This window comes from Saccoglossus kowalevskii, chromosome 9, assembly GCF_978046115.1.
Source record: "Saccoglossus kowalevskii chromosome 9, keSacKowa6.1, whole genome shotgun sequence".
Lineage (NCBI taxonomy): Eukaryota > Metazoa > Hemichordata > Enteropneusta > Harrimaniidae > Saccoglossus > Saccoglossus kowalevskii.
The window spans coordinates 13841059-13857919 of NC_140649.1; the positions used below are offsets into that span (position 1 = coordinate 13841059).

The 16861-nt window shown below is 34.6% G+C and overlaps 2 protein-coding genes and 2 pseudogenes across 3 annotated transcripts in view; 2 read left to right on the top strand and 2 right to left on the bottom strand.

Moving 5' to 3' along the window:
• LOC146738352 (glutathione S-transferase A4-like) overlaps positions 1 to 2521 on the bottom strand; it is a 28148-nt gene extending 25627 nt beyond the window's left edge. Inside the window, exon 1 of the mRNA XM_085503183.1 lies at positions 2395 to 2521. Coding sequence (XP_085359309.1) covers positions 2395 to 2475 — 81 coding nt within the window. The 5' untranslated portion in view covers positions 2476 to 2521. The remainder of the gene's footprint in view (positions 1 to 2394) is intronic.
• A 69-nt stretch (positions 2522 to 2590) lies between these two features.
• On the top strand, positions 2591 to 4292 carry LOC146738353 (uncharacterized). The gene is made up of 5 exons (XM_085503948.1): positions 2591 to 2654; positions 3083 to 3215; positions 3316 to 3511; positions 3837 to 4120; positions 4275 to 4292. Exons 2-5 carry the CDS (start codon positions 3087 to 3089, stop codon positions 4290 to 4292), a joined length of 627 nt encoding a protein of 208 aa, XP_085360074.1. The 5' UTR covers positions 2591 to 2654; positions 3083 to 3086.
• On the top strand, positions 4239 to 12238 carry LOC146738354 (uncharacterized; annotated as a pseudogene). The gene is made up of 10 exons (XR_014930547.1): positions 4239 to 4774; positions 5187 to 5336; positions 5693 to 5779; positions 5983 to 6097; positions 6631 to 6783; positions 6875 to 7036; positions 7486 to 7752; positions 7911 to 8190; positions 8344 to 8562; positions 11860 to 12238. The product of XR_014930547.1 is annotated as an uncharacterized LOC146738354 (transcript).
• Positions 12239 to 12626: 388 nt separating this feature from the next.
• On the bottom strand, positions 12627 to 15194 carry LOC146738355 (uncharacterized; annotated as a pseudogene).
• Positions 15195 to 16861: the final 1667 nt, after the last annotated feature.

Genomic DNA, 16861 nt, shown 5'->3' on the forward strand with positions numbered 1-16861 from the left:
TGTGCATTAGTCCAGAGCATCTATGTACCAAGTTTTATCAAAATCTAATGAATGGCTCTATAGATAACAGTGGAATAGTTAAAAATTAGCAAATCTGGTAATTAATATGTATGGATTTCAACCAAAACCAAATCTGCGGATTAGCCCAGAGCATCTATACACCAAGTTTCATTAAAAACCAACATTTGGTTCTTGAGATATCAGTGGAACGGAGACACACACACACACACATACAGACAGGGTAACTGCAAAGACTCAAAAATAAAAAATATACTATTTCATAAATGTCCATACTTTAATTCAAATTCTACAATAATATTCCACACACATATTATATAGTACACATGCCACTTCTACTTCATATTAATAAATATAGAAACACGTCTTGTACAATGCTGACCACCATGGTGTCTATTTTATAAATGTTAAAGGGCATCATGTTGCATCATTTGTGATTTATTTTGTGTTGTTGTCATTTTATCCGAGTGTTGAGTCATCTGCATTTGATAAATACTGAAACCAGTTTTAAAAAATAATCAAGTTAACATTTGCATTTAACCGAATAAATGTTGTGTAGGATTGCACTGGTAGTCAGCACTGTAATCTAAAATTATTTTCTGCAGTTAGGACAATACCACTTTTCCTCTCCAAGTTCTTCATCATCCTCCCCTTGAATGTTCACACATCCCCAGTGACACCACGTGTTGCATTTATCACACATGATACTGTTCATTTGTTTCAATGTATGGTGTTTCAAGGCACTCTGTTGTGCAAATTACACACAAGTAAATGGGTTCAGTGACCACCTTATGTTTTTTGCCCTTTCCTTTAGCTGGCTTTTTGCCTCTTTTCTTTGCTTCCTTTGTAGACATTGTTATTGGCAATTAGGATACTTGCACAATGTGTTCAACTACTGGTATACTGTCCGGAGCAACTCGCGTTTAATTCCAACAATTACAAGTTCTTAAATTTAGAGAATGAATGTATGGACAAATATTGACCATATAACTGTGAGTAAATACCTGTCGTTTAATTAATTTCCACCTCTTCAAGGTTGAGAGAATTGAGAGAATAAATGTGTCCACAAATATTTGAGACATAATTTGTTGTAAACAACTCGTGTTTGATTAATTCACACAATTGCAAGTTTTTAAAATAATATACTGGTATCATTGGATATTTGATTTAATTGTGAAACTTTCTAACAATATGTTAACTGCTAACAATTCCGCAGACACAGTATAAATTCCACAACACCACAGAAGATATTGGTCTATTTCCTGAATTGTTTTCGTAATATAGGGAACGCCATTGACACTTTAACAAAACTACCTTGACGCAAGTTGTTATTATTATTTATTCATTCATTCAGTTTTGCATGGTAAAGTTTCGTAAGGTTTATTATTTTTTCGTGACGTTTTTTTGTTCACTTGTTACGGTTTGAGGGATTTCAGTTTATTTGATTTACGTTTTTACGGTTGCTCTGAGCGGGACTCGAACCCCCTGTCGTTTTAAGCTAATTTTGTTTTATCTTGATGGCACGTTTGTGTACCACGCCACGACGTTGCAATTGGTAGTTGAGTGGTGTTCATTTTTCTAACTACTTCAATGTTCCGATGAGTTTAACGGGAAAGCCAAAAGGATTTCTGATTGCTTCGGTTCTGGTGAGTGTGTATCTAGTGTGATTTGAACCCGTGTCGTTTGTATTGTGCGTTTTTTTTTATTTCCCATGTTGGCTACGCCGTAATATGCAACCACTTCCTCGTTTTATTGTGATTTTGTGGGTGTTTAATGCTGTCTTCCTCACCCGTCACGCCATGACCCAGTTTCAACCACACGGCCATTTTGCAACAAGTGCGTTACCCTTGGCGTGACCCGACTGACTATATGATTGTTCTGTTCAACTGTTAAGCTAAGATGTATTACCGTTATTATCATTATATTGTCACGTGATTTGTTGTACCTTATGTGTAAGTATCTTTATTACATTTTATAAACCAAAATAGACATGTAATTTATTCTATAAGGCTGTAATAAAGAATTATCTTATCGTATCTTATCTTGTACCAATTCGTATATACCGAGGAAACGGCCCCCATTGAAGATCGTGCATTTTGTCATGTCACCAATTCGTGTGTAGGTACGGCTTCTAGAACCGTGCCGAAATATGTGACAAAACGAAATAAACCGCGCCCGCCGTACGCTATACTGTGCAAGAGATTTACTGTGTGTATACAAGAAATATACACGAGATTAACTGTAAACTGCGTGTACAAAAAGAGATTTACCGTACTCCGTACTGTACACGAGATTTACCCTACGTTGTACTGTACAAACGAAAAGAGATATACTATATACACTGACATTTGACTTACACATTTGACACTGACTTACTTCGATTCCAACGGTGGCTAAAATCAGCCTTATTGATTCCGCTAATCCCCGCCCATCAAAGTAGATTAAATGTGCCTTCATTTCGGTGAACGCCAGGAGTTGTCGGAGATATGAAATGCAGAATGCAAATGAGGCAAATAAGGTGGCGTGGGTCACGACGTCACTTCCGGTTTACTTCCTACTTTGCGTGTATAATGGCGGCCTCGAGCAGAGTTTTGTCACGAGAGGATTAAGTCCGTTCATTCGGTGCTACTGTAAAGGTAAACCTTTTCATCATCTTTTTTCGTATAATTTCTGGAAGAATATATAGCTAGCCTCCGCATACCGATGTGAAACTAGTTTAATACTTTCATAACTGCGTTTTTTTGTCGATGGCATTTTCAAAATGTAAATAGCCATTCCACGCGAATGGCAGTATTTACCAAATCACTACCGTTTGTTTAATCGCCGTTTACGAAAAAAAAACCGCTTTTCATGTTATTTTTTGACATTTCTGTTTTCTTTAGTATACTTGCTGTGCAAAAATGCGAAGGCCCCCGAAGGCGCCCCTTTTTAATTTGGTGTTTACGCCCATTCTTTGAGGCCTATTGTTGGAGGACATTACAACCTTGACCTGCACGCAAGATAAGAGATAGCTCCGACCAGGGAGCTCCGACAAATTAATTATAAATGATCATTTTTTTTATAGAATCATGTCGAGACCGCGTGAGTCTAACACGCCGACGCCTAGACAGTTAAAAAGAAGCAAGGTGTCAGTACACCTACCTGAAAGTAGTGTTAAACCTCCCCGGAGTAGGAAAGTGTTGTTTGATTCTCAAAAGGTAAATTAGTTTTTAATTAAAATTGTATTATTGATTCCCTATTACTTATAAGCTTCTCTACATAAAACGTTATTACATCATTGCTCGTTTACATGTATAGAAAAGCAATGTACCATGTGCTGGCAAGTCAAGAAAATGGACATATGGTGAAGAATCAGCATTGGTACAGTTTATTGCATTGTACTCTTGCATTGATGGTAAAAACACAAGTCCGTGGCCTGCCACAAAGGATGAATACTTTTGGAGTAAATGTGCTGATGCTGTAGCTAGTGTATCAAAAGAAGAGAAACGGGAGTGTAAGTTTTGTAAATGCTATGTATATTTCTTCTTACTTTAGACAAGCATTGTTTAATGTTTATCTGATCACTGGATATACTGGTAATTAACAATAAAATGATGATGCTATATTGCTAGTGCGTAAGATAATATTAATTGAATTTAATATACTGCCATCTACACACCTATCACTTATGATGATGATCATTGTTTATTATATAATGTTGCTATATAAATGTGTTCATGTATAAATTGTGAATATAGCTAAATTTTATGTATTTTTTTTAATGGTAATTCTTTCAGTATTTGAAGTTCACACTGCCTGACTTTTTAATTTATTAACAGGGCAGTCTTGTAGGAGTCGGTGCACTAAACATCTCAGGACAAGATTTGCAAGTGTGTCAGAGGCGGAAGAGTTTTTTAATATCAACTATAATGACAGTTTTGAATTCTTCTGCGATGACTCCAATATTCTATCTACCCGTACTCCTTTAAACAAAATACCAGTAGATGTTAGTTCAGCTATGGCTAATTTCAGCCTAACGGGTAAATCATCAACACCATCAACGTCTGGGGAGTATTTTGAGAATACACTTGGCAAATTCTCAATGTTGAGTCAACGACAGAGAGTAAGCTTGCTATCACAGATCTTCAGACTCTGCATGATGGTTAAATTTCCTGAGGTACCTTCACAGTTTGTACCTGATAGTTTTCTTTCCCTACTGATGAATGGTATTTCAGGGTTGCATAATCAGAAGCAGGAATATACATTTCTCTATTTAGCGCAGTCTCTGCAACTAAGAGAAAATTCAGATAGAACCAGAATGCCACTTGACCGAATGCCCTGGCCAATGTCGGCATACAACATTAAGTTCTTTGCTGTTGATAATGCCGAGCAGTGCAAGTGTCCAGAAATTTATCAACAATACATGGAGACAATGTATACTTATTTCGGCAACAAGTGGTTGTCTCTTCATTGTGGACCAATGTGGAATTATGAAGATTCCAGTGAAACGCAAGCATCAGATACAACTGAAGTTAGTGAAACTCGTGACACTTCATTCAGTGGAAATGTGGAGGACATGGATACAGATATACTTGCTACTGCAATGAAATCATGCGATATTGAATGGCACAGTGAAAATGACATCAATCAGGAATGGGAAATAATGGAGCTTAATTTTAGTAACCAGAGAAACCTAGATATTTCAAATGGTAATGTAAAAGATTCTCAACTGGACAATAATGCAAATGAAGTTGAGCTGGATATTACTGAAAAAGAGGTAAATTGGTTACTGGACTTTATTTTATTTGTGTGGTTATTAAGTTGTCACTCACTCGATGATACTGGCGAGTTAATCTGGATATTGTGCTATATTATTAAACATCAGTTGTTGTATCTCAATAAGGAAGTTCCATGTTTTTGGTATTGCATGGGGCATTTACATTCTACTGTATTGAATTATGGTATAATTACAAGATATTTCCAAGATGACTGGGCAACCTACACCAAAACATGTATAATAATAAGGTCATTGTGAAGATAAAGCAAATCATGTACTCTTACAGTACACTGTCACGTGGACCTTCACTGCATGCCGGATGATACTCCCACTGTACTTTTTTCATTCAATATGTTGCAATATCAATAACCTTGTATCATAACCGAACAATGTTCCACTTATTATTTAATAGGGTCATTCTTCAGTGAAAACTTTATTTGGAGTATTAACTTCTGCTGAAGAGAAAGAGTTAGATGATGCTAATATTTGTGATATGTCAGGTGTGCATGGCATTTATCCTCAGACAAGAAGGTGTGGTAGGAAAGAAAGAGACCCATTGAAGGTATGTAAACTGTCTACTCAACAAATGCCTGATTTCAGGTTATGCTTTTTGAAAATAGCCTGGAAGCCTAAAATACCTTATGTCATGATAAACAAGGTATCTTTGCTAATAAAATTCCTTTTAAAAAGGGTATGAAGTAGGAACATATCATGATAATTGGCGTTTTGGGGGGTTGATTTGGGCCAGTGAAGTGATCACTCTACTTTGAAATTGACATCTGCAATTTGAATGGAAACACAAAGATTTTGTGAAGGTACACTGTTGTATTTTTAAAATTATTCGTTTATGATTAATTTAAACTCAATTTGCAAATTAAGCATGTTGTGTATCTAATCAAGTTTGTTTCCAATCTATAGGCTAAAGTAAATATAGCTGGCATATCTAAAAGTACTTTGACATGACGTATTGGTAAGAGTGGGTTCAGTAAAGATACAGCCATTCAGGTTTGTATAATGTACATGTATAAAACTACATTCAGAAGTTACATCTGGATTTGAATGATATTGAGTGCAATTGATTGTTCCAGACAAATTATATTTTTCTGGTTGAAAATTAGTATAATATAGATGTTTTGACACTGACTTATTTGTTTGTTATTATGTTAAAATGCCTAATACAGTTTTTGTTGAACCCATTTTACTTGCAGATTGAGGTTTTGAGAAATGTTCAAAAGAAAATTAAAAATGGCAGATGGTGGATAAAAGCTGATGCTACTGATATGCGAGCTGGTTTAAGGAAATATGTTAAAAGTGTATGGACAGGTGTGTTTGTGTTGCTTAAATTTCATGCACTATATTGTTCATAGGCACTGTATTTCCTTCATTATAATCACACCCTTACAAGTTACCTGCGATTCCATGGGTCATCATATAAAATCATATTAGACGTACCTAAGTAACCATTCCTTTTTACACCATTGTGGGGTTGTGAAATTATTTAGAAGGGTGTATTTCTGAAAAAGAAGGAGGCTGCCTCACATTTGTTGGTTTTTATGGTCTCGGATGAAATGAGGAATACGAAACCATATACTGTGCCAGTCAGAGCGCTACCTATTCGAACTATAACTGACAACTACATGAGAGAACTGAAAGATTAACTGAAAAATGTTATGAAAGCATTAGGAATGGTGGTAGTAGGCAAGTTGTTCTATATCAATTAAATTGTTATAATAATTCTTCAATATGGAAATATAGCCAGGGATATTAATTATTAAGTAATTATTCACCTCTGTTATCATGGACAATGGAACACAATGTTAAAAGTTTAATACATTGTTTGTATGATTTATTTGCAGGGTTTGTGACTGATGGTGAATTCAATTCCCTACGCACTAAAGGAAGTGTAAGGCCAGTTTCCATCATCCAATTAAGTATGGAAGCCAAAATGGAGTCCAGATCAACACCAGTTACCACTATCATGAAATATTTTACACTACAAACTGATGCTGGTAGGTGAATTACAATGTATTGCCCATCTAATCAAATCACCTTTGATTAAATGGGTGTGCATAAATTGTCATCTATGATTCAATTGTATAGATATCCCAAGACCAATCGTTCACCATCCAGCCGTACCCATTGAAGATGTAATTTGGGTTGTTGAATTTATGGCAAATAATAATAGCAGCTTTGATCAAACAATACATATATTGAAACGGAAATTATTTCCAGCTTCATATGATCCAAGACCTTGGGTTCCAGGTAGGCATATTCATTTAAAAACTGACTCAGCATTGTTTTATTTGTTTAACCCTTCGTCTCACAGAGTAGGCACTAATCAACATCCACATGTATGAAAATGAGCTTCACTTTTGTCCAAGTCAAGTGATGCTTTATGATATTACCTATTTTCCCATCTTTAATTTTTCACTTTGACATCTTTTTGGTATCTTTGGTGAGCTTCTAACAGATTGGTTTATTTTCTATTTTTCACTATGTACATTCCTTTGGGTTGATCACCATCAGATGAACTAGTATTCAATTTGTGACTATATCTTCAATCTGCTTCTTAGTATGGTGCAGATTACTTGCAAAATATTTATAACATACTGTTTACAATGAAGCTATATTAGTCTGCATGCTGCTGGTATTACCACACATAAATTACTGTACACAAGCGAAAAATGCTAATATATTTGTTTCTATATTAGGCAAGGTTGAGACTAGGAATGACTGCCTCAAGTCCTTGTTGGCAATATATATATTTCGATTGGAAGTAAGAGAGTGGGCACATCATGGTATTGACTTCATTCACCATCTGTATGTACCAGAATATGATGAAGATATGAATGAATATCACCAGGACCGTGAAGACCATGGACATTAGATGAAAAGAATAGGACAATGTACTCGTTCAGGATCAGTTTCTAATATCAACCTTGCACATTTTGTTAAGGCTTTAAACAGTCCTAGCACAGGTAAGAATTGTTGGTGGAATTCCTCGTGTGTACGAAATTGCAACCTTAGATACTGTTATGTAGATAGAATGTTGAAGTAATGCTGTGGGTGAAAATCAATGTTATCGACCTTAGTTTGATTTTGCACATCTATTTAAAGGTTTGACTTAATCTTACAGGCCCCACTTACACAGCATTGACTGGTAAACGCAAGCAAAGTGTTGTGGACGTTGAATAATTACTATCCCCTGCAGTAGCGAATTTTTTTGAGGAAGAAGGACACCATGCTGAGTCGTCTTATGTGCAACTTATTGCTAATTGGCATAAAGCAACAGATGGGCGTGGGTTAACTGAAGAGATGAGAGCTGCATATAATCATGATATGTTGAACTATATATTAGATGATTGGATGCCCTGGCATGTCTACATGAAAGATTATTCAACAATGGATCCCAACAGGTAAACACTCGTACATAACTATAGTCGTAACCCACGCGTCATAAAAATAATCTTTCAGTTGTTTTCTATCCTACTTAAACTTAAAAAATTAAAAGAAGGCACTTGTTGGTTAACATCACGGTTTTGCAGTCTATCAAATTGTATTTAATGCAGGGTAATTAAAGGTATAAGAGGAATGACGAGGGAAGTCATAGTTGGCGTTATTGCCAATATTGAAAGTGCAGAACGAAGACGATCAGAAGACAGGGTTCGTCAGTTACCTCCTGAACATCCAAGAGCTGGAACATCTAATGATGTTGAAGGATTTTTTTCCATAATGCACTCTTTATTAGTAAGGATTTTTGATCACAAAACGTTTACAGATAATTACAGGTAAGATACAAACGCATGACCAATCAAAACAAACAATCCAAGCATGGCACAGTCCCCGTTAGTTATCGAATTTAAGATATGTAGTTTTGTGCACAGCTGAAATATAACCAATGTCAGGAATATGATTATAATGATTGACATTTGTATCTGATTGTCAAACGAATACTTGTCCATATTGAGAGATATTGCTCTGGAACAGCATTAATTAAAACAGAATCAGCCATTTTGAATACATTGTATATATCTAACATGATGTATATGGAATATTACAAATTTGAACATAATCAGTCAAAGCAAGTCAGAGATATGGCTCGAGAAGCCCATTCATTAAAACAAAATGGCCGCCAGTCAGCCATTTTGAATCCGATCTGAAAAATAAAATGAGGTGCATCAGGAACCTGTAATGTCTAATGTATACCAAGTTTTGAACGAAATCCACCCATAAATGCCAGAAATGCTTATATTTGATGATTTGTTAGCACAAAATGACCATCATTCGGCCATTTTGAATAGGATTGTCAAACAAATATATCTGTATTTCTATGACAATAATGTATAATGAGTATTTAAAATTTGAAAACAATCAGTCAAAGCAAGTCAGATTATGGCACTAGAACCACATTTATTAAAACAAAATGGCCACCAGTCGGTCATTTTGAATTATATCTGGAAAACAAAATAATTTGCATCAAGGTCCCATAATATCCAATGTATATACCAAGTGTGAACAAAATCCATCTGTAAACAGTCGGGAAATGCTTGATTTTGATGATTTTCAGTAAAAAAATGGCCACCGTTCAGCCATCTTGAAACAAATTGATGTGCATATGTATAATATTATGTATGATGTACGTGTGAAGTTTGATTGTGATTGGTCCAGGCATTTCTAAGATACAGGTCCGGACGCATGCACACACAAGTCTCCGTTTTAGAACCGTGTCCAAACGCATGCACACACAAGTCTCCGTTTTAGAACCATGTCCGAACGGAGAATAAAAATAGACAAGGTTGGATGTGCCAAGGCCATTCAAACTAATTTTCTGTATGGGCCAAAATTAACAGCAGCAGAGCTGTCCCTCACACATTTTATTCTTGTGGCAACTTAAGGTAGAGATGCAGTTTACCTGACAGGTATTTTTAGTCCCCGTTCGGACGCAGTCCGAAAACGGGGACTTATGTTTTGACGTGCGTGCGTGCGTGCGTGCGTGCGTGCATGCGTTTGGACAAGGTTCTAAAACGGAGACTTGTGTGTGCATGCGTCCGGACCTGTATCTTAAAAATGCCTGGACCAATCACAATCAAACTTCACACATACATCATAAATGATATCATACATATGCACGTCAATTTGTTTCATGATCTGATTCAAGATGGCCGAATGGCGGCCATTTTTGTGCTAAAAATCATCAAAATCGAGCATTTCCCGGTTGTTTACAGATGGATTTTGTTCAAACCTTGTATATACGTTGGACATTATAGGACATTGATGCACATGATTTTGTTTTATGATCTGATTCAAGATAGCCGAATGGCGGCCATTTTTGTGCTAAAAAATCATAAAAGCAACCATATGCATTTCTCGGCTGTTTATAGATGGATTTTGCTCAAACTTGGTATATACATTAGACATTATGGGACCTTGATGCAAATAATTTTGTTTTTCAGATAACATTCAAAATGGCCGACTGGCGGCCATTTTGTATTAATCAATGTGGTTCTCGTGCCATATCTCTAGTATTTTTTTTTGACTGATTATGTTCAAATTTTAAATATTCATTATACATCATGTCATAGATATATTAGTTTGACGACCCTATTCAAAATGGCCGAATGGTTGTCATTTTTGTACTAAAAAATCATCAAATATTAAGCATTTATGGATGGATTTCGTTCAAACTTGGTACATACATTGACATTACGGGTTCCTGATGCACGTCATTTTATTTTTCAGATCAGATTCAAAATGGCTGTCTGGCGGCCATTTTGTTTTAATGAATGGGTTTCCAGACCCATATGTCTGACTTGTTTTGTCTGATTATGTTAAAATTTTTAATATTCATTATACATCATGTCACAGATATACGGATATATTGGTTTGATGATCTTTTTCAAAGTGTGCTATTTTTGTGCTAAAAAATCCTCGAATATCAAGCATTTCGTGCATTTATGGATGGATTTTGTTCAAACTTATAACACACGTTAGACATTACAGGTTCCTGATGCATGTCATTTTATTTTCAGATTGGATTCAAAATAGCTGACTGTCGGCCATTTTGTTTTAATGATTGGGCTTCTAGAGCCATTATATCTAAAAAATACTTTGACTGATTATATTCAAATTTTATATATTCGTTATACATCATGTTATATATATATATATATATATATATATATATATATATATATATATATATATATATATATATATGTATGTATTCAGAATGACTGATTTTGAATGCTGTTCCAGAGCATTTTGAATGCTGTTCCAGAGCATTGTCTCAATATGGACAAGTACTTGTTTGAGGATCAGATACAAATGTCAATCATTTTAATGTTAAAAAAATCATATTCCTGACATGGTTATATTCCAGCTATATTACTATAAACATAACTATATATCTCAAAGTTGATAACTAACGGGGACTGTGCCATGCATGGCTTGTAATTAGTTAATTAGGCAACCAAGATTTCTCCCTTGTCCACAAAACTATATATTTTTGGAAAGCTTATTGTATTAATTTTGTATTTTTTTATGGACACTAGTTTGAAATATGCTCAAAAATGTTTTTTTATTGGTCTAAAAAAATTAACTTCTAAACCATGCTTCTGTTTCCTGTCAAAATTGGTTTACGGATACATCCGTTTACTATGAAGAAAGTGTCGTCTTGAAAACTGTCTACCAGTTGTCAGTTTTGCTGTGCGCCAGCTCACGTTTATGCACAAATTAACACCCAGGCTAGTTGCCTGTTCATCCAAAAACAATGCTCCGACGGAGTTTTGAAGATGCACATTGTCAATCATTTGTGAAAATTTTAAAAGAAAAGGTCAAAGCGTCTAGGAGCTATTTTTTCTGGGATGTGCACTAAAAAAAACTAAAGCTAATTTGCATATTTTATAGTCAAGTAAAAATATATGCTGATTTACATTGCCATTGGATTTAACAGAGTTCTACTAATGATTTTTATTTCAAATTTTCACAGAATACAGATGTTCATGCAATGCCGTGAAATTTGCAAAATAAACTGCATCTCTACCTTAATGATTATTTTTATTAATTTCATCCTGCTTTTTTTACAGAAAAATAAGCAACGAATTTTCAAAAAGAGTTGATCCTGATCTGCCGTTTTATTATTGGACTGGTTCAAATGAGCTTTTCACAATTGGTCCTCTTTCAAGTTTTAACCAGCCATCTAAACATGGCGTAGAGCGGTTAGATAAAGTAAACCTAAACAGAAGATCAGATCCTGGAGTGTTTCAAGCCAATAGGGCATCTCTACCTCATCTCTACCTGGTTCATTAACAGTGGGAGCGCAATTTCATAATTTGCCAGAAGCGCTACTACCACCACCAAGATTGAATTGAGACTACTCTCATCACATACAGTTATACAAATTGTTAAGTATATTTATGTATAAAGGAGACATTAAACATAATGTATATGTTTTATTGAACAAAATTTGCATGAGTGATATTTTAAACATTTCACCACCACTCAAAGAGTAGTGTGAAAGCTGTAACCCCTCAACATACTGTAAAAGGATTAATTATTCACTGGGAAATATGTAAAATTTAGCATAGAACACATTATGTTAATGATAAAACCCACTGAATATGCCTGAAATAGTAAATCAGCGAAATTTAAACCCAGTGAAAATTAGTCATTTTGCAGTAAAGCATGCCTGTTTGTAGAGGGGGGGTAATTTTGTCAACAGGACACTACTGGAGCATTAACAGAAGATTAATACAAGCAAACAAACTAATAATAGAAAAAGGAGTTTAATAAAAAATCTAAAAGCAAATTATTGCAAAAATAAAAAATTATGTATACAATATACCGGTATAGCCTATCTAACTGTCAGACTTTCCCGAAGTACTTCTGCCTCCCACTGACTGCCAGTACGTGTAATACTTATTTTGGCATAAAACCAATAATTAGCCAGGTAGTTCGAAATTTAATACTATCTACAACAACATCAGTTATATTATTGGCTTGTAAAAGAGGGTGTACATACTTTGTCAATTCTCGTTGTAAATAACCCACCTCTGCAAAACCAAACCCAACATCAAAATCTACAGCAATGGCTTGAAAACCAAATGAATTGTCTGGGTCTGGTCTTAAACGTACTGGTATTGAGTCACCAGTATCAATCTTTCTAAAACCCTCTTCGAGTATGGCTTGTTTCGTCAAGAAATACCCAGAACCCATGACTTTAAAAGGAAGCGTGTGTATTGTTGGACCCTGGGCATCATCTGATAATGCCAAATCAGAAAAGTCACTAAATACAGATTCGGAGGGATTGTAATCTGAAGATAAATTAGAGAACGACTCTAAGTCAGACACTTCACCCATGAATTTCCACTTCCAAAAAAGTACATACTCCTTATTGTCAATAAGAACAAGACAATGTTCAAGGCAGGTAATCTTCATGTCATTTGACAAAAATAATCTGTGGTCCGCTGTTTGAATCAATCCATCTTCATGGTTTGTATAATTATTATTTGTTTTAAATTTTATTTTTGTCAGGTTCAATTTTATGACTTTGCAACATGGGATTGTCCATGTTATACTGTCATTGTTCTCCAGAACTGTTGCAGCAAATTCCGTAAATTCCTATAATAAAAAAAATCACTCAATGTTTTGCAGAGATAGGGTGTTTATTGCAGAGTTGGGAGGGCATCCATTTTATAGGCCAAAATTGATTTGACCTTAGCTTATTTTGGGAGTGATAAACTCTCGTTTTTGGGCGCTATGATAAAGTAGGTCAATACCCCCTAATCATAAATCTTGTTGAGGTCTGAACGATTCATACAATGCCAATTACTGACAAAAATATGCATTTACAATTCCTTACCTTGTTGTACATAGCAGGTGGTGTATATTTATTGTCAATAAAGTTTTTGTTGATAAGTTGCCAACAGCCAGATTAAATGCTACACTTTGAGGTAACACTCTACGTGTCAAGTTAAGGAATCAATACAAACTATTTTGTACTTCAACAACAATGAAGAACACCAGTTCTATCGAATACTTTGACAAAAATTCTCATTTGGATTAGGATGTATTGCAATGCTACCAGTACTTCAAAATGTACCCAAAATTGGGAGTATGACAAAGGTTTTAGTGACAGTGCCTTCTAGATGACACCCTTTCAAGTATGCACACAATAAACTTATAATACATCATCCAGACCTAATCACTTTGTCTGAGATGCTTAGAAACAAGTAAAATAGCAATATTTATTGTAGTTTTCACGCTACAACCTTTATTTTTTTATTTCCATAGTAGGCTATAGTTTACCTGTGCAACACTGCAAAACAGTTACTTATGCGATACAATGACAGATTTATAATAATAGAATGAAATCTTATTGTTATTTTATATCATGTTGACATGAAACTGAAAGGATACTCTCCAGCATACGGCATGTCATGATAAAAGGAAGAATTATGTGGATTTAATGGAACCATGGTCCTGGTCTTTACATCAAAAACTAGATGAAACTTGAAAGTGTTCACAGTTTTTGTAAAATCAGCTATGTAACTGTCTGGGATAGATTCATTTCTATTGAGATAGATCCCTATCCTTGCAATGGCCTCGAAAATAAATAGAAAATGTTAAATTAAAACACGACACAATTTTCAACTGCCTCGTTAAAAACTGCGACAAGAAATCTACAATTTTACCGACTGATTATAGACCTACTATTATACATTTTTCAGTTATAGTTCTCGTTTAATTTTTTGTCACAACACATGCATGAGCCTTATGATTTCTGTAGTTGGACTATGCCAAAATGTATTCCATTTCACTCGGCTGAAAAATTAAATACACTGCACACCTAAAACTATGAAGCTTATAACAATTTTACACTCTACCTTATAAATGTCCTCATCTTTGATGGTAAATAATCACAGCCTGATAATATACAGATGTATACAAACTTTGTAATTGACCAATTCTCAAGATTGACACATTTATGTAAATTTTCATGATTCCACTAAACGTGCTGTTCCAAAATCAAAGTCAGTCTTTGTAAAAACCTATAAAAAAAATCACAGTACGATTAGTAACTGATTCTTCAAACACTATGGTATGAATTTCAGGAATATAGTCATGTTTTGTGAAGATAACTTACCTTTGAAGCACCATACACAATTGCATCTGAATCTTCAGTTATTATGCCTTCCACCACACCAGTTTTACATAAATAAACCATCTGTGCATCTGCTTCATATGGAGCTACTATGTAATCAACATTGTGCTCACGTAGTGACTGTAATAAATCATAATAAAATAAATCAGATTGAGGCACATCAGCTGTCATAATGCCATTGACATTAAATTATATTTTTTCTATTGAAACAATATGATAGAAATAATTTACATTTACCTTAATTGCTACTTGCACCATTTGTTCAGAAACAGAAACTCCTGCTGGAAAATGGCGCTGAGCATCACTGTATTTTTTTGCTCCCAAAATGCAACCCCTTTTCTTACTGAGATTGCACGTCATCTAAAAAAACAAAAGAAAACAATTTTAGGGTGGATGAATCATAACTGTCTGAATAAATGCATAAAATCACAAGTCTGCTGCTACTCACTTTCTACGTTTCTCATTTTCGGCTAGTTTGGCTGGAAATGATTGACCATCAAAGACAACCAGATGGATGACTCCAAATGTCTTTAAATTCATCACAACTTTCATAAAGTACTTCAAATATCTATAATGAAACCAAAATGAGATGCACATTAGCAAAATTAAATCAAAATAGCTTCCTAAATTTCTTATTTTGTGATCTACATCCACAATTTATCATATAGATATGCATAATATTACCTATCAGTTGGTATGTCCATCACAAGCTCTCTGGCACAACCACAACATCCTTTATTTAGATTCACGGATGCATCTAGTGCAAGCGTTTTCCCTTTAAACTCTTGCAGTCTAACTGGCCTAGTAGCGCTATGTAGTTCACCAAATAGATTTTTAATTCCCATATCTGATCTGAAAGCAATACATTTGATATCAATATTCAAAGTAGACAATTATCGATAACTTTCTAAATCAGCAAGGAAATTAGCATATTTGCAAGCCAGGGAAAATATTCTAGGCAAATCTTTCTAAATCTTGAAAAATCATTCGTACAATAAACTCCAAAATCAATCAACAATTCACAACACACATAATTTACAATTCTGTACAAGTATTTCAATGCAAAATGTTTTGGTGTATAGTATTTGTATTTGAAGGCTGAACTTTAGTTTCCTGTCACTAGTGATTGTTTACTATACATTGAACTATACTAATCACCCAGTTCCCTACAAGCTAGCTGCCAGAAAACAACCAATGAAATGTCTTGCTTGTACAATCTACACTCACATCAATATCTGTAATATGTGGGGATTATCTTTATGAGTGCCCAGTCGTGAAACAAAATACATAAAAGTGATTGGTTCACTACAAAAACCAATAAAATGTACATTCTGCAAGACGTGTTAGAAAATGCTATACCTAGTCCAAATGAAACACACACACACACACACACACACACACACACACACACATATATATATATATATACATACATGTATATGAAATACAATACCATTCTGTTAATTTATTACTATGATATTTATAGTTTTGCTTTTGAGATGTGTTTGTATCTGAATGTTTCACAATTTGTTCATTCAACCTGGGTTGTTTACGTTTGAAGAATCTAAGGTGACAATCAGTAAATAGTCAGCCAAATCTTCCATTTACTAATCACATTTTAGGTTACCAGTAAAAAGTATTGAAATGTGATAATACAGAGTAATTTGCAGCTAGTGTATATTGAATAAAAAGGGGGAAAAAATCAAAATTCTGTTTTGGGTGGACAGGACATGCGTTTTGGTTTGTTTATGTTTGGTCTTAATGTAGCTTGTAATCAAACAAACCAGGACATACACTTTTTGTCTTGCAATTCAGAGTAAACAATCAAATTTGCCTAAACTTTCCTCTTTAAATATCTATGAATATATCTTTTTGCTTATATGGAAATGCTAATTTTGGAGTTGGTTCTAAACAATAGAAGTTAT

Bases quoted from the DNA above. Each gene is read 5' to 3' on its own strand.
- LOC146738353 (XM_085503948.1), top strand. From the start codon at position 3,087: ATGTCGAGACCGCGTGAGTCTAACACGCCGACGCCTAGACAGTTAAAA. The intron at 3,216-3,315 runs GTAAATTAGTTT...TTACATGTATAG, and splicing joins TGTTGTTTGATTCTCAAAAG to AAAAGCAATGTACCATGTGC. The intron at 3,512-3,836 runs GTAAGTTTTGTA...ATTTATTAACAG, and splicing joins AAAAGAAGAGAAACGGGAGT to GGCAGTCTTGTAGGAGTCGG.